The 26813-nt window shown below is 52.9% G+C and overlaps 1 protein-coding gene across 3 annotated transcripts in view; it reads right to left on the minus strand.

The window, feature by feature from the left end:
• Positions 1–1173: 1173 nt before the first annotated feature.
• The window catches only part of SCARA5 (scavenger receptor class A member 5), a 41269-nt gene continuing 15629 nt past the window's right edge, over positions 1174–26813 (minus strand). For 2 of the 3 annotated variants that reach the window (XM_069850683.1, XM_069850684.1), the window contains exons 4-9: positions 24966–25640; positions 19023–19103; positions 15273–15371; positions 8273–8320; positions 2923–3120; positions 1174–1443 (exon numbers count right to left, since the gene is read on the minus strand). In XM_069850683.1, the coding sequence (XP_069706784.1) occupies positions 1307–1443; positions 2923–3120; positions 8273–8320; positions 15273–15371; positions 19023–19103; positions 24966–25640 (1238 nt within the window). In that variant the 3' untranslated portion in view covers positions 1174–1306. The remainder of the gene's footprint in view (positions 1444–2922; positions 3121–8272; positions 8321–15272; positions 15372–19022; positions 19104–24965; positions 25641–26813) is intronic. The other variant, XM_069850685.1, reaches the window with a different exon arrangement.

Raw genomic sequence — 26813 nt, forward strand, 5'->3', positions numbered from 1 at the left:
CCCCTTTCCCCCTTTTCACTTCTCCTCCTTCCCTTTTCACTTCTCCCCCTTCCCCCTCTCCCTCTTCCCTCCTATCCCCTTTCTCCTTCCCCCTTTTTCCCATCCTCTTTCCCTTTTTCCCTTCCCCATCCCATTGCCTTTGGCATTCCCATCCCTTTCTTTCCCGTCCCCAACCCCTTTTTCCCCTTCCTCATCCCCTTTTCCTTTTTCCCTTCCTCATCCCCCTTCCCCTTCCCCATCCCTTTTTCTTTCTCCCTTCCCCCTTTTTCCTCTCCCCCTTCCCCTTTTTCACTTCTCCCCCTTCCCCCTTATCCCCTTTCTCCTTCCCCCTTTCTCTCATCCCCGTCCCCATCCCCTTTCTCCTCTCCCCATCCCCTTCCTCCCATCCCCTTCCTCCCATCCCCATCCCCATCCCCTTTCCCCCATCCCCACCCCCGGTACCGGTCGCCGCCGTTCGAACCCCGCGCTGCCCGCGCTACGGCGGCCTCGGGCGGACAAAAGCGCGCGGAACGCGAAAGGGGCGGGGCCAGCGGGGCTGCCTCGGGGATGGGGAGGGGGGGAGCACCCATTGCGGGGGCCTGGAGGGGACACTGGGGTCACCGAGCCTTTTCGGGGGAGTTCATGGTGTTCCAAGTCTTCTTAGGGGGCTCCATGGTGTCCCCAAGGCTGTGGGGGGGCTGCATGGGGTCCCAAGTCTTCTGGGGGGGGGGGGGGGGGGGGTTCCATGGTGTCCCCAAGGCTTTTGAGGGGCTGCATAGGGTTCCAAGTTTTCTGGGAGGGCTCCATGGGGTCCCCAAGGTTTTTTTGGGTGGCTCCATGGGGTCCCCAAAGCTTCTGGAGAGGCTGCATGCGGTTCCCAAGCCTTTAGGTGGGTGTGTGTGTGGGGGTTCCATGGTATCCCCAAGGCTTTTTGGGGGCTGCATGGGGTCTCAGGTCTTCTGGGAGGATCCCACGCGCTTGTGGGGTGTCTCTGGTGGGGGGGTCCCCACACCCTGGGTGGGAAGATGTCTCTCTGGGTGAGTCCCAGCACACTGGGTTTTCTCAAACTGGGGCTGAGCCAGACCCAGGGTCTCTATTTACACCCCCTGGGCCCCCAGACCCTCCCTGGACCCCCCCAAAATCACTCTTTGACCCCCCCTCCCCCCCCCCCCAAATCACAACTGTGCCAGAACGGTAGAGAATAATAAAAAGCCTTTTATTTCTCTAATAATAAAACAATTTCAGGAAGCCCAGACGAGATCTGTGGGGTGGCCTGAGCATCTCCCCCCCAGACCCTGCAGCCAAACTGGGGGTGTCCCCCACCCCGTCACGGTGTCAGGCATTTGACACCAGCATCCTCGGCGTGGCCGCAGTTGGTCTTGCCCCAACTGGAGAAGCTGCAGTGCATAAGGCTCTCTTCTGTCCCCTTGCAGGAGACGTCGTCCATCCAGATCCTACCCGTGCCTGCAAAACCATGGACCTGGTGAGCACCATCATCATCGGCATCAGCACCAACATGGGCACCTCGTAGAACCATTAAGGTTGGAAAAGACCTCAAAGACCATCCAGTCCAACCGTCAGCCCAACGCCACCGTGAATGCTAAACCATGTTCCCTAGTGCCATGGCCACAGGTATTTTGAACCCCCCCAGGGATGGGGACTCCACCACTGCCCTGGCATCAATGGGGTCCTCCTGACCTATCAAGGGTGATGGAAGGTGGCACTGTGGTGTGGCAGGACCCTTGGGGCTGTGTCTCTGCATTTACCGAGCATCCGTGCACTGCTGGGTGCGTTTGAGTGCTGAGGTGATCATGGGAGGAGAAATTGTAGAGTGGTTTGGGTTGGAAGCGACCTTAAAGATCATCCAGTTCCAGCTGCCCTGCCATGGGCAGGGACACCTCCTGGTAGAGCAGGAACAGTTCTTCCCAGTTGGGACAACCCAAGCCAACCCATGCCCCAACACAGGCTCTGGATGGACAGCGTGCCAGGATCCTCAGCAGCTGCACCAGCTTTGAAGGGTAGTAGAGGACAAGGGTGGGAGACAGGGCAGCAACCTGGCTGCGGGTAGCCAAGGCAGTGGTGGCAAAACAAGCTCTGGCATCTTCCCAGATTATTATGAAGGATACCAACTCTTCCAGGTGTCCAGCTGCACTCACAGAGTGAGTCTAGCCAACTGGCATGGTTGTGGTTAGATGATGGCCATGGCGCTTTTGGGATCCATCATCTCCTTGGTAGCCCCAAGTAGCTGGAGAGCAGGTAGGTCAAAGGGTTAAAAACCCTACGTGGAAAGGGAAGTGGTCTGGGTAGACACACCCTGACCTAACGGTTTGGGGCCAAAGGCCATCCCTTCGCCCGCCAAAGCGTTCCTGACATTTTCCCTCTGTTTTTAAAAGCTTCTCCTTTTCTTCAGTCTAAAGAGAAAAATCAATCTCCAAAGCCACGTCCGGCTGAAGAACCCAAAGCGTTTGTTCAAAAACAACAAGACCCGGGGATGGTTCTGCGGTGCTGAGTCAGCGTGTGCGCCGAGGGAGCCGGAGTGGAGGGATGAGCCACCTGGGCCAATGCCAGCAATGTGCTCGCACGCCGGCCCGTAAGCCATTGCCAAAATATTTGCAGACACTCAGGGCTAAATAAACCAATGTCCAGCCAGACTGAAGCTTCTCAGGCCACCACAGCCCACGTTCTGCTCGCGGGAGGACATCTAGGCTCAGTCTCTGGTTTATTTATGGATTGACTCCATGTATCATAGAATGGTTTGTGTTGGAAGGGACCATGAAGGTCATCCAGTCCAACCCCCCTGCAGTGAGCAGGGACATTTCCAACCAGATCAGGTTGCTCAAAACCACATCCAACCTGGCTTTAAATATTTCCAGGGATGGGGCCTCTACCAGCTCTCTGGTATTGATGCCAGGTGAGGTGGGGGTAGAGATGGAGTGGCCTTACCTTGGCCGAAGCGGGCCATGCGATACACCTCCTCGGCGCCTCGGAAGCCCAGCATCCGGCACACCACGTCTCCGTCCTTCTTGTCCCAGCCGTCGTCGCACACCGTGCCCCAACGCCGGTCGTAGAAGACCTCCACCCGTCCCTCATGGAAGCCGGAGCCGTTCACCAGCCGAATCATCCCCTCCTCGGTGGCTGCTGCTGGAAAGAAAGAGGGGAGGTCAGATGGGGCATGGTTGCATCTCCAAGTGCTTCCCCTTGCCTGCCTTGTACCATCTCCCCATGGCTGCAGAAAGCACTGGATGATGGACTTCCAGGTGACCTGAAAACATCCCACCACCATTGGGTTCTGGAGAGTTTCCATCAAATCCAGGGGTTTGCAGGAGGAGGCTGAGCCTTGCAATGGTCACGCCAAGATGAGAAACCTGTTTGCAGCCTCAAAGTGCTACAGGGAGGGCAGGTACCAAGCAAGCAGCAGACCTGAACCATCAAGGTGAGACCAAATGGAGACAGCTCAGCCTTGCGATGAGAAGAGAGATCTGAGCAACCATGCAGGAGGAGGAGGATGCCAGCAAAACCAGGGCACTAATAGTTTCCATAAAGTAATCTCAGGTGATTGGGAAGCTCCTCCAGCTTGGAAACAAATCCATGCTACCCAGGTGAATCCTGACTTCATGTTTGAGGTAACAGTGTGGCTCATGACAGTCTGAAATGCCAAACTGGGGTGGGAGGACCTCCCCGCTATAGCTTTGCTCCTTCCACTCCTGGTTGCTCAGCCTTCCTCTCCCCATCATCACCTAGCATGGTTGCCTTCATCCTTCAGCCAGGGAGAAGCATGGAGTGGTGGTGGCTTTTTTCATAGGGGCATGACTGAGGAGCTCAGCTCCAAAGCCACACCACAAGGGTTCTTCCTCCACCCCCAGCCAAGGCAACCCAGCAAAGGAACACATCACAAATCCCATTATTTAGGATGAGAAAGATCACCACCAAGCAGCTGGGCTTATTCCATGACTCACTGTGGGCTGGGACAACAGCTTTGGATGGAACTGGGCTCCACCAAACAAGGTTGAATTTCAGCTGCTTGGAGAGATTTTCTCAAACCCAGGGTGTGTGGAATTTGTTTCCCTATCAAAACACACATTCCCATTGGAAATACTTAATGATGTTTCTTCTCATGAACAAAGATAAATGGGGCTTGGATTGCTCCATGAAGCATTTCTAGGCAGACCAAAGTGTCCTCCTTGATCACCATCAACCCTGCAGCATATCCTCCATGCCCAAGGCTGGTCCCTGGTGGAAAAGGGTTTATGGGGCTGTGATCTGCTTTCACGCCACCACAACCACTGATGCTACAGAAGTCCCAGCAACATAAAAGGGAAGAAAACCTTCTTGTCTGCTATGATTTTGCTGGCACATAGACCATGGCATCTTCTCAAGGGTGATGTTGAATGGTCTCCATGCCAAGAGGTGACCATTGCGGAGGGAACTATGAAGAGCTGGGTAAAATCTGACACTGGTCCTGCTTTAACTTGCCGTGGTGGGATGTCGCGGGCAGCTGTGGTCGGCTGAGGTTTCTTTACAGAATCACAGAATGGTTTCAATGCGAAAAGACCTTTAAGATCATCAAGTCCAAAAATTGATCCAGCCCTGATAAGTCTGCCAATTGACCATGTCCCCAAGTACAACATCTGTTCTTCTAAACACCTCCAGAGATAGGGACTCAACCAGCTCCCTGGGCAGTCTCTTCCAATGTTCGATGACCCTCTCAGTAAAGAAATTCCTCCTCATCCCCAACCTAAATGTCTGCTTCACCTTGAGGCTACCAAGGAGAAGAGACCAACACCTACCTGGCTACAACCTCCTTTTAGGTAGTTGTAGGAGAAAAAAAGTCTCCTCTCAGCCTCCTCTTCTCCTCACTAAACAGCCCCAGGGCCCTCAGTGACTCCCAGAACTCCTGGACTCCAGACCCTTCCCCAGCTCCATTCTCCTTTTCTGCATGTGCTCCAGCCCCTCAAGTTCTTTCTTGGAGCGAGGGGCCCAAAACTGAACCCAGGATTCTAGGTGTGGCCTCACCAGAGCCAAGTACAGGGGGACGATCCCTCCCCTGCTCCTGCTGGCCACCCCATGGCTGATCCAAGCCAGGATGCTTTTGGCTTTCTTGGCCACCTGGGCGGCTGCAGGCTTATGTTCAGCTGACTATCAATACGCCCAGGTCCTTCTCCACCAGGCAGCTGGAGTGGCTCTCCAGCCACCTCTCTCCAAGCCCGTAGCCTTGCACAGGGTACCTTTAGGCACCTTGGCACCTCAGACACCTTGGCCAACCCAGCTGGTGTCCATGAGGTTGGCCAAGGCAGGCAAAGCATGGTTCCAATCTGCCTTATGCTCTTGGAGTTGGGAGGTACAGGGTTAACAGGACACTTAGAGACTGGAGCAGCATTTGGGTTCTGCTGTACAGAGATGCAATGGGTTTTGGCTCTGCCAGCTGTCTGGGACCTGCCCCAAAGTTGTTATTTTCATGTTTCAGACTCTGGGTTTTCCCTGGCTTCTTCCCAGTGGGAGCAGGGCCACCTCTTCCGATGATTTCCAGAAACCACAGTCCTTGCTTGGCCTCGGACCAGCTGACCTCCCACTTCCAGGGCCCGCTTGGGGTCAGGCTCTGGAAACCCTGAGCATGTTTTCCTGGATCTGGGCAGAGCATTGGGATCACAGAGGAGCCAGGAAATATCTTGTGCTGTCTTTGAACCATCTTACAGAACAGGTTGCCCAGAGAAGTGGTGGCTGCCCCATCCCTGGAGATGTTCAGGGCCAGGTTGGATGGCACTTGGAGTAACCTGATGCTGTGGGAGGTGTCCCTGCCTACAGCAGGAGACTGGAACTGAATGGGCTTTGAGGTCCCTTCCAGCCCAAACCATTCTGTGATTCTATGGGATGTCACATAGCTTTGCACCACGGATGGTGTCTGTGGGCTGGAGGAAGGTGCTCTTCCAAGTAAAACACGTGCATTGGAGCTGTGGATGTTAAACCAAGCTTATGCAGGGTCCAACTCCTTGTCCCTTTCTAGGGATCCAGCCCAAGCCCCCTGCTCCAGGTAAGCAAACAGAGGCGGGATGCAGCCAGGGAACCCAGGGTCTGGCACTTCTCCTCCACTGCTCAGGCTGAGCCATGTGGTGTCACCTTCACAGCTCCACGTGTTCAGTGACCCTGACCACCAGCATTGCGGCACCTGGGAGAAGGTCCCCTTGCCTGCCTGGGAATTCTGTGGCTTTGGGACCATTGTCCCTTTTGCATGCTGGAGCATCCCAGGGCAAGAGATCCTCCATCTAGACAGCTACATGGGGCATGGAAACCACTGGCAGGTGTAATCCTCTCTATTAAAACATCTAGCTCTGCCTCCAAAGACACCAGCATTCCTGCCAGGAGAGGACCAGCGCCACATCTCCAACCCAAGCCATTTGCTCACCCCACCATCCTCATTTCTCTCCCTTGTGAGTCTGTCCTCACCCTGGCTCTTCGCTGGATGCTCATCAGAGCCTGTGCGTGCTGGAAGATGATGACTGGTTTCACAAGGCAGGGAAGAGATGCGCAATCAGGGCGTGGATCCAAGCACCACAAGGATGTTCTCATTAATCAGCAGGGTAAGGGCTGCTAATAAAGCTGTAGAGCTCAGCCATGTGAGTCCTGGACACAGCCCTTCTACTTAGCCTCTAGCAAGCTTTGCTTAAGAGGGCTAATGAGAACTAATAAAACCCATAAGTCTCCTCCCAAACCAGCGCTGGCTGCTTGTAACACTCCTGCAGCCCAGCTCATCCCAGCCCAGCTTATCTCAGCCTAGCCTGGCTCATCCCAGCCCAACCCAACCTAACCTAACCCACCCCACCCTGGGGCTGTTTTGGTGCCCATGGGCCCCAGAGACTATCCAAAAGCTGCAGCTGGAGTGGGGACTGCACTCAGGTCCTTGCTTTGAGGAGCTGGAGAAGCCATCGGGAGATGCACCAGGACCAAAGCGGGTTTTCCGCTTCCTTGTGCTGCAGAAGGTTGGCCAGGTTCAGGCCTTCCTGGGCTGCAGCTCCAGAGCAAGAACATCACAGCCGCGCTCCCTGCCTGCAAACTGACCTGGCCTTGTCCATCTCAAAGCAGCTCCTTGGCCCCTTCCCCTCCCAACAAACCCCCAAAGCATCGTTTCTTCCTCATTTTGTGTGTGTGCATTTGTTTTTGCTGCAGCAATTCCTTCCGAACCCCTTGATCTACCCCCTGCCCAGCCTCCCAAAAAAAAAAAAAAGATAAACAAGAACGGAAAGGCTAAAGAGGAGAAATTATCCCTGGTGGCTGAGAAAACAAGAGCCTGATTCTTTACAGCTGGGCCAAGATATCATCTCCTCCATCTGGTAATGGAGACCATCTGCCCCTAGTTCCTTGCTCTTCTCACCCCTCTCTCCTGCTGCCCCTGCTCTGGTCCCTTTGATTTGGGAACGTGGATGCAAACACCACGTTTCCAAAGAGGAGATGTGGGCTATGTCTATCCCAGGAAATGAAGTAGCGATATAGGTTTGTACTTTGTGGATGAGAACCAGCTGCACTTGCCCACCGAGCAGAAGATGGAGGGGACTGGGGTCCTCGGTCCTTTCTGGGGTGTTGGTGCATCCCACCATGATGCTCCCAGCTCCCTGGCTGCTGCTCCTCTTCTAAACCTGCCTTGCTTGGCACCGTTTGGGCATCGTGGTGGATGGCAGCAGGGCCCTTGGTGCCTAAGGCACGAGGGGATGTCCTTGGCATGGCAGGAGGAATGTCCTCAAGGAGGAATGAGGGATGAACCCAAGGAGGCAGGAGAGATGTCCTCAGGCACTGGAACAGGCTGCCCAGGGAGGTGGTTGAGTCACCTGCCCTGGAGGTGTTTAAGGGACGGGTGGGCGAGGTGCTGAGGGACATGGTTTAGTGTTTTATAGGAATGGTGGGACTCCATGATCCGGTGGGTCTTTTCCAATCTGGTGATTCTATGAGAAACATGCTGAGGGCTCCTGGGGCTGCAGAGCAAGGTGCTTCTCATTGCTTGGCTCTGCCTTAATGTCACAACCACTTTCCTTGAGCACCCTTGGTCCTTGCACACTGCCAACACCTCTCTCACCTCCCTCACCTCCCTGCCATTCCAGCTCCTCCTTCCTCACCCAGGGAGGAAACAAGGATACCCCAAGGATGCTGATCTCCCTAGCATGGCGCTTGGCAGCCTTGTCCTGACACCGACTGCTGCTTTCGTGTCTGCTTTGCAGAAGAAATTTCTGCCACCAGCTCCTAAATCCCAAACACCACTGAAACATTGCCTGGAGCATCAGAAAGACGACTGTGACTGAGCACTTACCCGTGCCACCGCCCCGGTCCCCCTTTTCTCCCTTTGGGCCTCGGTCACCTGGGAAAAGAAAGGGCATAAGGCATTAAAATCCTTTTTTTTTTTTTACTAGATATCCTGCTTTTAGTGAATGCTTGTAGCTTTTGGAGAGCTTTATGGGTTTAATGAGACAGAGGCACGAAGCAGCACGTGACTTGTTGGCCCCTTTCCTGACTCTCCAGCCATGCAATATAGTGATAGGACCCACCTTCTTGCTCCCCCAACTTCTGGGATGCAAAACCACACAGCCCTGGGAAAACACAGCTTCACACAGGGTTTATCCCACGTAGGGTGAGCTGCTTTCCGAGCTCTGTGTGTTTATATTTCATTCCCAAAGTTGCTCCTTCCCTCTGCATCTGGGTGCCCCCTCGGTGGAAGGTTTGGGGAACTCTCCCGCAAGTCCTCCTGGGGTGAGGACGGAGGGCTGGGGTTCCTCAAACCATCCCAGCCCCTCTGTTACCCCCCAGCTCTAAACCCTGGATGCCAGACAGCAGTGGAGCAGGGTAAAGTCAAGCAACCTCTGAATTTGGGGTGAAACCCAGCCTATTTAGGTCTAAAAAGGCTTCATTTTGCAGTGGTGAGGGGCAGGGTGGTGGTTTCCCACAGCCTTGATGGAGCATTGCCCTTTCCCCCACCCCGCTGGTACCTCCTTATGAGGAGATTTGCTGAACCCAAGCCCTACATCCATCGAGAAAGAACGATGCTGGGGGCTCAGCCCAGCTGGATAAACACACTCTCTTCAAAACCCACCCTGATTTCCATATGAAATTAATGAGCTCAATAATTATCCGTGTCATGGCTTGGCTTCCCCTGTGGCTGGGAAGTGTGAGCTGCCTCTGCCTGCATCCTTAACCCATGCCCGTGCTCCAACTCTGCTCCTGGCAGGCAGCAGCTGTGTTTTCCACCACTGAAAACACCATCCTGAGTGGGGCCATGGGCTTAGCTTTGCTGGTCCCGGCTTTGCCCCAGGGCTGCAGAGGGAAGGAGCAGCCAGTGATGCTCCGAGCGAGCCCCAGCCCTGCAGCACATCCCAGCTTCGACATAGCCTCCTCTTTCGTCTCTGTGTAAGAACAACAAACAATCCACACACACACACACACACACTCAGAAATGACTTATAAAAGAAAACAATAAAATAGGGAAAAAAATATAGCGTGCAGGAAATTCTTGCCCTTTAACTTGGAGGCTCTGGGAAGGCGAGATTGCTCCCCTGGGCAGCCGCAGCTGTGTCAGATGGAGGAAAGCTGCCTGCAGCCTGGCCCGCTGATGGGATCCAGATGACAACAACCCCCTCCAAGCAGTGGGAGAGAGGCCAGAGATGCTGCACGCCAGCACGTGATGGTACTGGGACGTTGGAGAAGCTTGTGCTCTCCACCACCTTCCTTCCCCAGCCCAGAGGAAAGGGGACTCCGGAGACAAAATCATAGAATTATGGAACGGTTTGGGTTGGAAGGGATCTTAAAGCCCATTCAGTTCCAACCCCCTGCCGTGGGCAGGGACAACTCCCACAGGATCAGGTTGCTCAAATTCCCATCCAACCTGGCCTTGAACACCTCCAGGGATGGGGAGCCACCACTTCTCTGGGAAACCTGAAACAGGGCCTCCCCACCCTCACAGAAAAACATTTCTTCCTAAGATCTCATCTCAGCCTCCCCTCTTTCAGCTGAAAACTGTTCCCCCTTGTCCTATCCCTGCACTCCCTGATCAAGACCTCCTCCCCAGCTTTTCTGGAGCCCCTTTCAGTACTGGAGGCTGCTCTAAGGTCTCTTGGAGCCTTCTCTTCTCCAGGCTGTAGGGGAAGGAAATACTCTAGCAATGGGAGACCTCAACCATCAGAAGTGGTTAAAAACCCTTAAGAAAAACACCAAGGTAAAAAACCCTCAAACTGAAACTGTGCTGCAGTGCTGCGAGAGGGACAGGTTGCCCAGAAAGGTGCAGGCTGTCCTGTCCTTGGAGGTGTTCAAGGCCAGGTTGGATGGAGCTTGGAGCAACCTGATGCAATGGGAGGTGCCCCTGCTCAGCAACTCATCTTCAGGGCCAGATGCTGCTCATCTTGGAGCCCTGACCTGTGTGTCAATAACCCTAACCTGGGTGTCAGGAGCCAACACAGTGCAGTCTGATCTCCAAAGAGCAGTAGATGGGCTCAGCTTAAAAATACTGAGCTGTTAAAGATGGGTCCAAGGGCTCCTGAGGAACAGGAACCAGTTATGGATGGGGAAGGAGGAGCTGGTGCAATGGGCTGTGCAGCTGGAACCATCCCAAGTGCAGCTGGAACCATCCCAAGCACTGCCGGAGAACAGCCCATCATCGGAGCTGATGCGGCTTTGGGATGGGTCTAACCAAAGGTTCTGTGTGTGCTTCTTCTTCCCATACCCAACCTGTGCTGCTGTGTTGGGTTTAGGCTGAGTTGGTGCTTTTTCACTTCATATACATCTGGCAGAGAAAATCAGAGAATCTTGGGATGGTTTGGGTTGGGAGGGACCTTAAAGCCCATCCAGTACCAACTCCCCTGCCATGGGCAGGGACACCTCCCACTGGATCAAGCTGCTCAAAGAAAGGCCCTTCAAAAGAAAGTAGCACTTCATGAATGATGTGAACAGATCCACAAGGATGCTTTGAAACACATCCCACCCCTTCTGCCTTATGCATCCCCATCCAGCTTGGCTTTTCCCATGTGGTTCTCAAAGCCTTTTCATTTCCTTGCTTTCCCATCTCTCTTTCCCATCTCTCTCTTCTCCACAGAAGCTCTTGGTGAGCAGAGAGGACAACCTCTTCAGTGGCACAGCTCACTGACTTCACTCTAGAGTCAAGTCCAGCTCCCTGAGTTGTTGCTGCTGGAGAACATCCCTAGCTGGGGGCAGAGTCCCTGGGAGCTGGAAAGGAGAGAGCTTTGGAGCTGAGACAGAGCCCACAAGTTCAGGAGAGCCCCTTGCTCTCTGCTAGTATCACTGCTGATCCTACCAGGAGGTCTTGCCTGGTGACTTCACCCAACGAGTGTTGTCTTCACTCAAGGAGCACCAAGGTCTTGCTTGGCTGTTTCCTGCTGTGGGTGAATCAGCACAGCTCAGTCTGCTTTTCCTGGACTGTGCATACAATTTTGGCACAGATGTCATGGCAAGTGACCCTCAGATTTTCCTGTGGCAGAAGCTCCATCCCCACTGATGTCCTGTTTATTACCTCTGCTCCAAAAATTTGCACTGCTGAGAGAAGCAGGGCACAAAACCTGAATAGGTCATGATAGAGGACACCACTGGAGGAGGGTGGACAGACATCCTGCATCTGCAGGGTGACAAGGACCCTTGTGGTCTTGGAGCAAGTCCAAGGAGAAGCTGCCAAAACCCCACCTTCACAGGGGAAAACATAGAACCATTAAGGTTGGAAAAAACCCTCTAAGATCATCAAGTCCAACCATCAGCCCAACGTATTCTGCCTTCAGCAACATGTTAATAACTTCTCTCTTGCCTGCACATGATGTACAGGAAGGAGACTTCTGTTATTGCTTTCAATTTATCTAGCAATTAGTGATCCTTCCCTAGGCTCATTTACTGTTTCCTCCTGACAGTGTTCCCTGCATGATATTCTCCATGGAAGAGCAATGAAGACTGATACACGCTCACTTTCCAGCATAATTTTTTCCCATTCGGAAACAAGGAAAGTAATTCTCCACTGGGGTAAGTTAGAGGGAAAACACATCTAGGATGTTAAAATAGCAACAAGGGAAACTACTCTGGATTCTGCTGTGGAGAGGAGAAGCTGTTCCTCAACCAGGTGAGACCATCTCTGCAAGATGTTTGGCATCTGAGGGCCCTGGGGCTGTTTAGTGTGGAGAAGAGGAGGCTGAGGGGAGACCTCGTTGCTCTCTGCAGCTCCTGGAAAGGAGGTTGGAGCCAGGTGGGTGCTGGTCTCATCTCCCAAGTGACAGCAATAGGATGTGAAGAAATGACCTCAAGTTGCATCAGGGCAGGTTCAGACACCAGGAACAATTTCTTCACCAAAAGGGTTTTCAGGCACTGGCAGAAGCTGCTCAGGGTAGTGGTGGAGTCCCCATCCCTGGAGGGATTTAAAAGCCGAGCAGACGAGGTGCTCAGAGCTCTGGTTTAATAGTGAACAGGTACGGTTGGACTAGATGGTCTCAAAGGTCTTTTCCAACTAAGTGATTCTATGATTCTGTGAAATGTCTCCCCATCCAGGACATCCAGGCTGCATTTCCCAGAGAGTCAATAGCTCTCCTGCACTCCAAAGAAAGTCATTATAGAAGTGTAAGACTAGTGCTGCACAAAACCAGGCCTTTCCTTAAAACCTGGGTTTGGAAGGTTGCCCAGCTCCGTGTCTGTTTCCTATAAATCTCAGAGAATCCCATAAACCGTAGAAATTCAGTGCTCGCTGCCAGCGTGGTTTGATATTTGTTGGAGAAGGGCTTGGATGAAACACCCTTATCTGAGCATCCTTGACCTCCAGGAGGTGGGACATGGAGGATGTAGTTATAAGTTCCCTTTGTAGAGGACACATCCAAGCCCTGGAGGTGATCTCCATCCATGTAGGCCAGCAAGGGGAGGTGGATGGAGGGATCTCTGGGCTGGTCCTGGGTTCTGAGTCATCATTACCACAAAGCAACCACACATCCAAGAAATGTATAAGGAAGGGGGTGCATCCAGGTCACTTTTGGACATGCGTAAGCCTTCTTCATGCCAAGAGGCCTCCTCAGACACAGGAATTACTCTATGTCAGTGAAAGAATCATACCTAGAAGCAATGCACTGCATGGTAAAGACTTGCTGACACCCATTACTGCCTTTGGTGTGCCATCCAACGTATCACCACCCAAAACCAGGAGCAGAAGTGCTTCACCTCCCTGAGAAAGGGGGCTTGACATGGAGACCAGCTTTGGGGAAGGGTCACCGAGATGGTGAGCGTTGATGCTCTACTACTGCTGTGTGGCCGTGGCTTTATCCTGGAGTCTGGAGCTGTGCTGGGAGTGGGCTCCGCCACCTCCTCAACTGGTAAGTACTGGAGAAAGGCATCATCCTCAGAGCTGTGTCTCCAGAAAGCTCCTTGCTGGAGCTGTGATGCTCACCATGGGGTCTTTTAATGCATCTACTTAAGCCCAATTCAACAGACCCAGGCTCCTGTGGATAATTCGATTTTCTAATGAGTCTTTGGCACTGGACAGTGAGAAAAGCCCACTTTCCTCTGCTCCAGAGAAGGAAAGGAAACCGCAGTCCCAAAGCACATAGTGGTTTTGGTTGGCAGACCACGATGTTTGATGCGCCGCCAGGAACATCTCGGCGCCAATGTCTCCCTCGCGTTAGCACCCGTGCCTGCAGCACTCGTGCCTTTGCAAGGCCAGAGCTCTATCCAGGGCTTAGTTTCACCCCCCACAGAATCAGGACAGGCATTTTCACCCCACAGCTCAGATAAAGTCCTGCATCCCCACAACCTGCTATCGCAACCCAAGAGACGGCTCTGGAAGACAAGTATGAAACGCTGGTTTCATAGAATCATAGAATCACCAGGTTGGAAAAGACCCACTGGATCATCGAGTCCATCGAGTTTCTCTGCCTTTGCAGCACACAGGGCTCTGTGCCTCTCTGGCAGCCTGTGCCTTGGTGGGAGAATGGAGGCTTGTCCCACCTATATAAGCCCAGAAACTCTGGGCTTCCAGCTGGGTGGAATGGGAGGGATGGAACTAGTGTCCCCTTGTCCGTGGTCTGTCTGGAGCACATCTGGAGAAGGGGAACGGAGCTAGGGAAGGTGCTGGAGCCCAGGGGTTCTGGAAGTGACTGAGAGACCTGGGGCTATTTAGTCTGGAGAAGGGGAGGGTGAGGGGAGATCTCATTGCTCCCTGCAGCTCCTGGAAAGGAGGTTGGAGCCAGGTGGTTGTTGGTCTCTTCTCTTGAATAACAAGGGATAGGATGGGTGGAAATGGTCTTAAGTTTTTACAGGGGAGATTTAGATTGGATATTGGGAACAATTAATTTTCTGAAAGAGTGGTGAAGCCCTAGCAGAGGCTGCCCAGGGCAGTGGTGGAGTCCCCATCCTTCGAGGGGTTCAAAAACCATGTGGCCGCAGCACTTGGGGACATGGTTTGGTCGATACAGTGGGGATGGGCTGACGGTTGGACAAGGTGAGCCTAGAGGGCTTTTTCAACCTCAACGATTCTATGATTCTATGACTATGATACTAAGTAGAACCCAGCAGCATTCTTCCTGGTGGCCAGCGTGGCCATGTCCCAGGTCAACATCACCCACAAGCAAGATCTGAGCAAAGAACACCACCTTGGCTGCCTTTGCCTCTTCCCAGGGCGCTGCTGCTTCCTTGGGTTGGGCTCTTCCTGCCTCCCCTTTGCCCACAAAGCATTTTGAGGCAGAAAGAGTGTATTTTGGGACTATCCATCCTGGTTTAGGTTGCAGCATGGAACGTCTATTAAAAGGTCCCTTGGGACAGATCTGTCCTGCTAAATAGGTGTGCAGCCACTTCCTACACCCACAACTTCTCCCTGCTCTTAGCCGGGGTGTGGTGAGGCTGCAAAACCACAATGAGCCAGAAAAGGTCACTAGAAAACAAACACAAGGTTGTTCCTAAAACCCTACTGAGCCAAGCGTGGGAGGACAGCCCAGGAGGTCCTCAAAGGGCTCTGGTGAGTACTTGGTGCAGGAGCAGCTCAAATCCAACTGGTTTGCCCTTCTCTCTCCAATCCCTGGACTGCCTTTACCACCATGCCCTGGTGGAAAGGTTTCAGTGTAGAAGTTGTTCATGTTCACACTTCCAGTCCAGCAAGATTTCCTCTCCCCACAGGAGCTCCTGGTGGACACCAAGCCAGAGACCCACCACTCTCATGTCTATGACCAATATCTCAGACCAATAGTCATCTCAGGATCTTTGCCCCTCATCCCAGAGCCAGTCTGCTGCCCAACAAGCCCATCCAGATCCCATGACCCACCCAGGAGTGTGCACAGAGGCTGGTCCTTCCTTACCTTTGAATCCTCGCAACCCCACTGGACCTGGAGGGCCAAGATCTCCTTGGTCCCCTTTCAAGCCACGTGGTCCTGGTGGTCCTCTTTCCCCGGGAAACCCTGGAATGTCAACAAAGAGGCAAAATGACCCTGTTGTAGCAGTGATCCACACAAACCAGATGCGTACACACACGTGTCCTACTTGCCAGCAGACAGTCAGTCTATGGTTCTTTGCCAGGAGCTGGCAAAGAGGTACCTTTCAGGAGGTACCTGAAAGTCCAACCCATCCTCTCTTTCTGCACCTGCTGCTGGATACAGGGTAGATTTAACCCAGAAATAGGCTGGTGCTAATGCAGCTCTGAGCATCTTAAGGATTAAGGTCCAAAGCTGGAGACCAAGGAGGAAGAGCATGGGTGGAAGAGAGATCTCAAGGAGACATGAGGTGCCCAGCATGAGCTGCAGGTCCCTTGAGTCCATGTACACAGACCAGGTTAGTCTGCTATTTCATAGAATCATAGAATCACCAGGTTGGAAAAGACCCACAGGATCATCGAGTCCAACCATTCCCATCAAACACTAAACCATGCCCCTCAGCACCTCGTCCACCCGTCCCTTAAACACCTCCAGGGAACGTGACTTGACCACCTCCCTGGGCAGCCTGTTCCAGTGCCCAATGACCCTTTCCGTGAAATATTTTTTCCTGATGTCCAGCCTAAATCTCCCCTGGTGGAGCTTGAGGCCATTCCCTCTCATCCTGTCCCCTGTCACTTGGGAGAAGAGCCCAGCTCCCTCCTCTCCACAACCTCCTTTCAGGTAGTTGTAGAGAGCAATAAGGTCTCCCCTCAGCCTCCTCTTCTCCAGGCTAAACAACCTCAGCTCTCTCAGCTGTTATTTATTGGAGAAGGGTTTGGATGAAGCCCCCTTACCTGAGCAACCCTGACCTCCAGGAGGTTGGAAACAAGGGCTGTGGTTTGGGAGCTGAGGTCCCTTCACTGGGGACACATCCAAGCCCTAGAAGTGGCCTCCGTCCACCAGCAAGAGGAGGTGAAAGGAGAGACCCCTATGCTCGTGATGGGCTCTGGTGGAACTTGGGGGTGGTCCCACCAGATTGGCTTAACAGGGACTCAGCTTAAGCCTGAGCCTGGGCTGGAGATGGAGATCCTGGAGGAGAAGCCCTCCAGATGGAGCTCCTCTTCAGATGGAGATCCTAGAGGAGAAGCCCTGGCAGATGAAGCTCAGCCCCCTGCCAGGCATGATATTTCCCATTTTCCTTGTCCACATGGAGGGAGCCCTGAATTCTCTTATCATAGAATCATAGAATCATAGAATAGTTTGGGTTGGAAGGGACCTTAAAGCTCATCCAGTTTCACCCCTCCTGCCACAGGCAGGGACAGTCTTGGCACGGTGCCTTCCACCCCTCCTGGGCTGGGCTTTTCCAAACTTAGTCAAGATTTTCCTCTGGTTTAAGAGGGAAAAAAAATAAAAAAAGCTGGCAGGAGGAATTTGGGCACTAAGTGCAGTGGATAACATGTGGGGCTTAACTCTTTCACTGCTGTGTCCAGTGAACACCTTGCTTCCCTCCCATGGAAGATGCTGCAGCGTGCCAGGACCTGGCTATGGATTTGGGTAGAGAACCCAAGGCAGAGGCAGGGTTGTAGATTCTGTGTGCGAGAGGGGATTTACCAAGGATGCCTTACAATGCCTGGTTACACCTGGACGTGTCCTTCTCATACCCAAAGGGCTGGTGCTGTCACCACATCCTGAAAAGCACCAGAGAAAATGAGATGGAGAAAGATCTAAAAGTAACGGCCCTTTCAGCAACTCATCCTGGAGGTGAAACCTCTGGAGCTTGTTTTGGTTTGCTGTTTAAACACAAATAAAAAGGAGAAAGGAAAGGAGCCAGACGATGTATTTCTGATCCTTGTTACACCCAAGAAAAACAACCATGAATCTGTCAACGCACAGAAACAAGACCATCAGTGAAACGAGCAGGGGCAGCCAGCACTGAGAAGGGCTTGCAGAAAGCATCTGAATTTCCAAGCTTGGCTGGTCTTGCCGCCCATCAGGGAGCTGGGGGAAAAGAGAAGGGGAACAGAGCTGGAGAAGGGTCTGGACTACAGGGGTTTTAGGAGTGGCTGAGGGCCCTGGGGCTGTTTAGTGTGGAGAAGAGGCTGAGGGGAGACCTCATCACTCTCTGCAGCTCCTGGAAAGGAGGTTGGAGTGAAGTGGGTGCTGGTCTCTTATCCCAAGGAACAAGGGACAGGATGAGAAGAAATGGCCTCAAGTTGCACCAGGGGAGGTTTAGATTGGATATTGGGAACAATTTCTTTCCTGAAAAAGTGGTAAAGCCCTGGCAGAGGCTGCCCAGGGCAGTGGTGGAGTCCCCATTTCTAGAGGGGTTCAAAAGCCATGTGGCTGTGGCACTTGGGGACATAGTTCAGTTGGCACAGTGGGCTGCTGTTTGGACTGGATGAGCTTAGAGGGCTTTTCCAACCTTCACAATTCTGTGATTCTACCAAAATATGAGGTTTTATGCCCAGCCCAGGACCAGAAGCTCAGATGGGCTTAACCACTCTCCTCAGACATTGGTAGTCCTATCTGGGTCATGACTTGAGCAGTGAAACCAGGTCTGGACAACTTGGATGGAGAAGACCCATGACTCAGGCAGGATGAATCCTGTCATGTCAGTAGGAAAGAGCCTCTTCGGGACAGAGTGTCCTCACCAACAGGAAACCTCCATCACCCCTCTGCCAGTCCCAGCTCTCGGATGCAAAGCCAGTCCTTCTAGGTTTGGCTTAAAATTAGAAATAAGCTCAAGCCAAGTCCCGTTTCTCAGGGTGAGGGGGTGTCTTTTGTTGTTCCTTTAACTGAATTTCTCTCAAAAACAACGGTTGGAATTTATAGGGGAGTGGGGAGCGGCTGAGAGAGCTGGGGTTGTTTAGCCTGGAGAAGAGGAGGGTGAGGGGAGACCTCATTGCTCTCTACAACTACCTGAAAGGAGGTTGTGGAGGGGAGGGAGCTGGGCTCTTCTCCCAAGTGACAGGGGACAGGACAAGAGGGAATGGCCTCAAGCTCCGCTAGGGGAGATTTAGGCTGGACATTAGGAAAAAGTTTGTCACGGAAAGGGTCACTGGGCACTGGAACAGGCTGCCCAGGGAGGTGGTCAAGTCACGTTCCCTGGAGGTGTTTAAGGGACGGGTGGATGAGGTGCTAAGGGACATGGTTTAGTGTTTGATGGGAATGGTTGGACTCGATGATCCTGCGGGTCTTTTCCAGCCTGATGATTCTATGATTCTATGAATCACATTCTTGATGTTGGAGAAAATGCCCTATGAGCCTCAGGGCTGCAGCTGGTGGCTGAATGCCCTCTGCAAGGCTGGAGGGTCCCTGGGCTGCTGTAGGCAGTGGGGCCAGCCCTGGTGCCTTCTGAGGGCTTGGTTTTAGAGAGCACAGCATGGCAACAAGGTCTTGCACAAACCTGTGCTTGGTGGCTGTGTCAAAAGAGCCTGGGGGCATCAACCTGCAGTTGATGGACCCTTGCTCTTGTTGTCCTGGGGCCAAGCGGGAGATGAGAGAGACTTTTTGCCCCTAAAGACTGTCAATCTGGCAGCAGGTGGGACAGCAAGTTCATTGTGTTCTTCAAGACTTGTGCAGGGGCATTGTGATCCCAAGGGACAGGTCAGAAAGTCATCAGTAGGTGTCCTGTTGATTCTATGGACTTTGGGTGAAGGCTCGCAGGGTTATGTGGACCACGGATGAGTTGTTCCTTACCTCGCATCCCAGGTAGGCCAGGAAGACCAGGTTCACCCTCCATCCCTTCAATGCCTTGGTCTCCTTTGGGTCCTGGTGGCCCTGAAACACAGCACGTATTGGAGTGTGACCATCAGTGGTGCAGGAGATGCATGACTGCATGCACCCACCCCCCCTTTACCAGTCATTATCATTTATCAAGTGCCCAGGGAACCATAATAACTACCGACCCCTGCAAACACAGGTGACCTGTGGATTTTAAAGGCCAAATACAGCTCCACCAGCCTGTGTCACGTGCTAGAAAACTTCAGCTTGCAGATCCTGCCTTTCTACCTGAGCGCAACTCTATGGGAAATTCCAGCCTCCTGGAATTGTAGCTGGAGCGTGTCTGGAGAAGTGGAATGGAGCTGGGGAAGGGTCTGGACCCCAGGGGTTCTGGGAGCAGCTGAGGCCCCTGGGGCTGTTTAGTGTGGAGAAGAGGAGGCTGAGGGGAGACCTCATCACTCTCCGCAGCTCCCAGAAAGGAGGTTGGAGCCAGGTGGGTGTTGGTCTCTTCTCCTAAGTTAACAAGTGATAGGATGAGAGGAAATGGCCTCAAGTTGTTCCAGGAGAGGTTTAGATTGGATATTGGGAACAATTTCTTTTCCAAAAGAGTGGTGCAGCCCTGGCAGAGGCTGCCCAGGGCAGTGGTGGGGTCCCCATCCCTGGAGGAGTTCAAAAAACGTTTGGCCGTGATACTTTGGGACACAGTTTAGTCAGTGGGGCTGGGCTGATGGTTGGACTGGATGATCTTAGAAGGCTTTTCCAACCTCAATGATTCCATGATTCTATGAATTTCTTTTTGACCAGAATTCATGACATCTCCCATGAAATAACGTTAAGAAAAAAGGAAGAGAAAAAGAAATGCATTTTGGAAGTGCTGAGATGAACCTTTACAAGCGGATTTGCATGGCTGATGTCATCAGGAACAAGCCATCAGTTATTGCTTTTTGGTGTGAACTCTCGTGAGAGAGCAGAAAGTCCAACCCAGCCACAAAAGTTTTATTCCTCAGTCTGCAAAGGACCAAGTCTGCAAAGCTGAAAACAATTATGAGCTGAATAAATTGGAAGAAAGAACTTGAACATAAAAAAATGACTCATAGGATGAGAGAAAATAGGGCAGAGAGAAGCCTGGAGGGGTCATTTGGTCTTTGTCCCTACCAAGCAAGGGCGATAATTGGAAACTGTAAAATACTGTTTTCCTAGAAACCCCAAAAGCCATAAAGTCAACAGTTGTGTGGAAAGCAAATAGCCAGGCAACACAGTAACGCAAGAGGATCATGAGAGGAAGAGGGGGCATGCTTAGGGGTCCTGATGAATAAGTAATTAGGATCTGCAAATTAGTGGGTTCCTGAGCAGATGAAAGGCAGCAAGTGCAGGAAACAGCCGAGCTGGAGAAGGTCAGGGGTTGGGAGAGGAATAAGGGGGCATTGGCTCACCCCGGCTTTGCTCATCCCTAGATGATCATAGAATCATTGAATGGTTTGTGTTGGAAGAGACCTCAAAGCCCATCCAGTTCCAACCCCCTGCCATGGGCAGGGACACCTCCCACTGGGTCAGGTTGCTCCAAGCCCCATCCAGCCTGGCCTTGAACACCTCCAGGGATGGGGCAGCCACCACTTCTCTGGGTAACCTGGGCCATGGACTCATCACCCTCACAGCAAAACATTTCTGCCTAAGATCTCATCTCAATCTCCCTTCTTTCACCTGGAAACCATTCCCCCTCATCCTATCCCAGCACTCTCTGCTCAAAAGACTCTTCCCAGATTTCTTGGAGCCCCTTTCGGTACTGGGTGGCTGCTCTAAGGTCTCCCAAGAGCCTTCTCTTCTCTGGGCTGATCAACTCCAATTCCCTCAACCTCTACTCAGATGGGGGGTGCTCAAGCCTTCAGATCATCTTCATGGCCTCCTCTGGACTTGCTCCAACAGCTCCATGTCTTTCCTGTGCTCAGGACTCCAGAACTGGATGCAGGGCTCCAGGTGGGATCTCACCAGAGCAGAGCAGAGGGGCACAACCCCCTCCCTGGCCCTGCAGGTCCCACTGCTTTGGATGCAGCCCAGGACACGGTTTGGCTTCCTGGGCTGTGAGCGCCCATTGACAGCTCATGTGGAGCTTCTCATCCATATTGCATTATCTTAGCCTGGTTTTCCTCTTCCCTGGGTGATCCATGGGGATGGATCCTGGGGATGTCTCCTGTTCCAGGTTGGCAAAATAAAAGGATGCAAAGAACAATGGACACCCCAGAGAGCTGAGCACAATAAAGAGGCATTTTGGGGTGGGAACAAGAGAAACCACGAGCAGCAGGGTTGCTGCCTGCCTGGCTAGAGGCAAGATTATCCATGATGAAGAAGGTCCAGCAACATTCAAGAGCTGCTCCACAGGGGGTCATGGGGCAGGAGCCAGGTGAGGTGTGCACTGTGTGAAGGTGCTGGGATGGCTGGTGAAATAGTTTTCATTCCCATAGCATTAAAGAAGGCCACAGAATAGTCACAAAATCATCGAAGCACAGAACAGTTTGGGTGGGAAGGGACTTTAAAGCCCACCCATTCCAATCCCTGCAGTGAGCAGGGACAACTTCAACCAGATTAGGCTGCTCAGAGCCCCATCCAACCTGGCCTTGAGTGTTCCCAGGGATGGGGCATTGACGACCTCTCTGGGCAACTTGTGCCGGTGCCTCACCACCCTCAGTGTCAACAATTTCATCCCTCAGGATGACTCTTGGAGGTTCTGCATCAGCCTCCCCATGCTCTTGAGTTTGGGTCAAGTTCTTCCCTCCCTTGGTGCACCCCAGCACAGCAAAGTTTGGGTTGCTGGAAGCCACTTGCTTAAACAAAACAGATGCTTTCTCACCACAAGCAAAACTAAAAGCAACTCTGGAAATATCTGCGGTGGGAGCCACCGAGGAAAGGTCTCCCATTTTATCTTCCTGACTTTGCCCCAAGCATTGTCTATGAAGGGATGGGGTCCCACAAGAATGGTACTGGAGCTGACACGAAATGTCTCGCTTCCTCCACTTTGGCTCCAGCACAGCTCGGCTGAGGTCCCCTGCACAGGGGCAGCTCTGACAGCTTCCATCTGCTCAGTTTTATGGGCACACTGAGAAATCACCCACACGAGGGCCCCATGTCAGTTCTGTTAACTCTGGAAGGGACGTGGGAGCTGCCTGCTCAGGGCACCTCTCAGTGGGATGAGGGCTGGAACTGCCTTTCCTACTTAAAATCAGCTGCTACAGCTCAGCTCAGCTCTCCTCTCCTCAACCATCTCAGAAAACCATCGTACGAGACATCCAGGATGTCAAGGGCATGGACAGACTAAGAAGGGAATTAGGATTCATGGAGGGTGACCATGGCCAACAGACAATCTTATCTGCTCCATAAGAGCTTGAGGCTTGGAGATCAGAGCCAGGGAAGAGATATTTTGTCCCCTATTCCCTTTCTCTAATGCCTGGGGTTAAAAATGGGGGTTGGAGATAGACAAACCCTTGGGCTGATCCTGTTTTCTGGCTCCTAGGCTTTGGCATTCATCCTCCAGAGCTATTCCCAGCAGCGAGCCCTGTGGTCCATCAGCCATCAGAACATCCAGGCAGCTACTTGAGCAGAGATGGGACAGCTGGTGGGATGGGACACAGCGAGCAGCTGGAGTGTAGAATGGAGGAGCACTGGGAGGGGTGGTTGGGAGAGGCTGAGGAGCACTGCAGACATCATGCAAGCTGGTCCCCACCCCACAGTGTTTGGGATTTGCACTTGGGAAAGCAAACCCCAGCCCAGATGCACCCCTGCTTCACCCTCCTGCCTGCACAGGGCTGGGCTGCTCACTGCATTAGCAGAGGAGAAAAACCCTCCCAGTCCATCAGGATAAGGACTTTCTTGACGTGCAAAGATTTAATGGCCAGATGGCAATCCCTCTGCCAGACCTGTTGTGAGCCAGCACATCCCACCCAGCGAGCTCTGCAGGCAGCTCCAGGCAGGCAGTTGATCCTGGGCATCCTCCCTCCTGGTGACATGGTTATTTAAGACCCAGAGCCCCTCTATGCTGTGAGGCCAAGCCCTTTCCAAGACACGCGAGCTGTTTGGCGTGGGCAGCTGCTGGAGACAAGCCTGGGGACCTGCCCAAGCTGCCATCACCGGGCTCAAAAACCAGAGCTTGGAGTAGCTGAGGTCTTCAGGGAAAGAAAACACATCCCCAGGCAGGCAGCCCTGCATCTCCCGGGGCTGACTCTGCCGGTGCGAATCCAAGGATGAGCATGGCAGATTCATCTGAAGGGTTTTTGGAGCCTGGGTAAAGCTAGTGGGGTACAGGGATCCTAAAATTATCCAGCCCTTTGGTCCATCACTGCTGACAGAGAGCATGGAAGGAGGAGGGATGGGGAGAGAGGGAGGTGGGGGCTGCCAGGAATGTGTCAGAGCAGCAGCTGATAAATCAGGTGCCAGCCCGTTTGGAGGGGGTTTGTTTTGCTTTCTGCTCATCTTAATTGGAGTAACATGGTCCATGACAGTTCCCTCCCTTGGTGGCTTCATCCAAAAGATGGCGATGTCCTCCTCAGCTGGGGGAAGAAGCAGCTATGAAAACCTCAAAGCAGTGGGTGCAACGTGGTCGCAGCAGCTCCAAACCAGGCACTGGAAATCAACGTCCCCCAGGGAACAGGGAAATGATCCAAATGAGCTGGTGGTACCCAAGGGTGATGTTTGGCCTGGATGGGGCAATGCAGCTGCTGTGGTTCAAATCACACCTCTTTGATGGACAGATGGAGCAAGTGCCTTGGCATCAGCCCCTTGTTTCTCCATCTGGTTTTGCTGGAGGTGTTCAAGGGCCAAGTTGGATGAGGCTGTGAGCAACCTGATCCAGCGGGAGGTGTCCCTTCCCATGGCAGGGAGGGTGGAACTGGATGGGCTTTAAGGTCTCTTCCAGTCCAAACCGTTCCATGATTCTATGATAACCCACAGCAGTAAGACAGTAAGATATGAAACAGCTGGAATTCCTGACATCAGAGAGGAAGAAATGTCCAACCAGATGGTTAACCCTGGCCATTACAGTTATGCTCATGAGACAACAGTGTGATGAACGGCTGAACCTTGCAGATAAGTAAGAAAAAGGGAGGCGATGCTTAGCAGACTGAGAAGGGAATTACGAAGGCAACTATATAATATCTAAAAAAAGGGGAGCAGCTAAATTAGGATCAATAGTCAAGAGTTAGTAGGGATGGGCTGTTTATCTCATCACGATGAGGGTGGTGAGACACTGGAATCGGTTGCCCAGAGAAGTGGTGGATGTCCCATCCCTGAAAACATTCAAGAAGAGGTTGGATGGGGCCCCTCTAAGCAACCTGACCTGGTTGAAGATGTCCCTGCTCACTGCAAGGGGGTTGGATTGGATGGGCTTTAATGGTCCCTTCCAACCCAAACTGTTCCATGAATCAATGACTCTGATTTGGGAGGGGCTGAAGCTGGCAAAGGAGGAGGAGACAGGAGGAGGAAAACAGAGTAAAGGGGATGTATGGTAATGCAAGTGAAGTGATCGATGATGACTGAAGGAAGCTGGTGGGCAGCTTTCTGCTTGATCACTGCAGTACGAAGCAGGACAGACCCCCGCTGTCTCTGCTGCGCCCAGTCTGGCTGATTTTCCTGGTCAGGAGGGAGCTGGCAGAGTTTTCCCAGGCACTGTTGAGGGAAACTTGGGAGCTTTCTTCCTAACATGGTTGGGGGAGTATTTGGAGGGTCTCAGCTACACAAAGAGGTGATGGAGACTGCACACACCTAAACAGTGGTGTCTTATGGGTTTGATACACACTGAAACATCTCCACAGAACATCCCCAAGACACAGGAACCATTTCCACTACTCCCACCAAAGCACTGAGAACACCCCCCTTCTCACAACAGCTTCACGCACCAGTGAGGGAGCTGCTTACAAGAAGTTTTCAGCTTACCCCGTATCACGGAGATGTTCTTCAGCGCAATGGAGTGCTCCCAGTCCTTCAGCTGCAGGTCCTCCGTCACATTGTTGAGGATCGCTAGCTCGTGCTTCAGCTGTTCCTCCATAGCTATGTGGATGAGACGCATCTGCCGGGCATCTTCGGTGGCGTTGCTGATCAGCACCTGCAGGTCCTGGATGCGCGTGTGGTGGACGTTCACATCGTAAGAGAAGGTCCTGTTCATGGTGTCCACAGCCCCGCTTACGGCCGTCACCTGGTCGCTCAGGCTCTCCACCCTGCTGCCCAGGTGGCTCAGGAGGTGGTCGTGGTGCTGCAGCAGCAGCCGGCTGCTGTTGCCTTCCACAGAGAGCTTGTACATCTCCTGCTGAGCTGCGTCACTCTGTTGGGTCAAGCTGTCCCAGAGGTTGGACACTGCCTTGTCTGTTTGACTGGCCTGGGTCTGCAGGCTCCAAAGAAGCCCTTCGAGCTTCTGCAGTGACCCCGTCATGAGGAACAGAGAGTCCGAATGGTTCTGCAGGAGGTCCTGGAGCCTCCAGATGTGATCCAGCACATCCCCCTTCAGAGGTAGTTGCAGCAGCTTCAGCTGCATGTCCCGAAAGCTCTCGTTGAGGCGGTTGACATTTCCCATCAGTGCCTTCAGGTCCTCAGGAGATGTCTGTGGCCTGGAGACTGCAAGGAACGGAGAGGAGGAGGCATCAGAAACCACTCCGTGGAGGTGGGGACCCTCCTGAGAAGTGCAACCACCAATGGGTGCCTGGACACCCCCCTGCTCTGGGTGGTTGGAGGTGAAAGCCCTACCTCAGACCTCAAAAGGTTCATCCATCAGCCCCTCTTTTGCCCCATGGTTTTCTCCATGGTTGTAGAAAGAGATTGGTTGATAAAGGACCAGAGAAGGAGGCACCTTGCTCAGGAAGGACAGTAAAGGCTCCCAGTAGCTCCAGGCTTTGCCAGGTGGGTCATGATGCTACAAAGCTCTGCCCTGTGGCTTTGCGCAGCTTGTGGCTGCTAACAGCATCTGCTTCCCTTTCCTAAAACCTGACCTCAACAACAGCTTCTTCCACCACTGAGATTTTAGTTTTCATTCTAACAATCAGGGTTCCCTTCTGGCCACTGATCCCGGACTAGAGCTGAGCCCCTTGCTCTGTAATGAGGACCATCAGGCTGGCTCGGCAGGTCTCCACGGCTCTGGGTGTGGTTTGCTGTCAGCTTCCAAGTACTGCATCCTGCATCCCGCATCCCAGGGCTGCCAGGGCTCTTCCAAAGGGAGGAAAGGAGGGAAGAAACCCACCCCAGGTCAAGAGCAGCCGCATCCAGCATCCCAGGGCTCTTCCCAAGGCTGGAGACCCACCCTAGCTCAGGAGCATCCACATCCCACAGCTGCAAAGGCTCTTCTGGAGGGGGTAAATCCATCCCAGCTCAGGACCATCCACACTCCAGGGCTGTCAGGTTTCTTTCCAAGGGAAGAACCCCACCCCAGCACAGGAGCATCCTTTACCCCTTCCCTCTGCATCCCTGGGAGTTCCCAGTCATCTAGGCACTCATGCCAAATCTCTCCTGACTTCATGCCAGCTCCCAAAGCTCTGAGATGGGGTTCAGAGAGGGAACCTAGAAATTTAGGGGTAACCTCTTGCTTTCAGCAGGTCCTGGCACTTTGTGCTGGGGAGTCCTGCAAGCCCAGTAGCACCCAGTGAAACCCAATCCCGGACCCCATCATTCCTTGGTGCACCCCAAAAGCACAGCTTCAGGCAGAGAATAGAGTCTTTTCCCTCTGCTGGATCTCCAGCAGAACCTGGAGTAGGGGATTCAAAGCCAAACCCACATGAATAAAGCGATTTTTGTTAA

The sequence above is a fragment of the Phaenicophaeus curvirostris genome, chromosome 2 (assembly GCF_032191515.1).
Source record: "Phaenicophaeus curvirostris isolate KB17595 chromosome 2, BPBGC_Pcur_1.0, whole genome shotgun sequence".
Taxonomy (NCBI): Eukaryota; Metazoa; Chordata; class Aves; order Cuculiformes; family Cuculidae; genus Phaenicophaeus; species Phaenicophaeus curvirostris.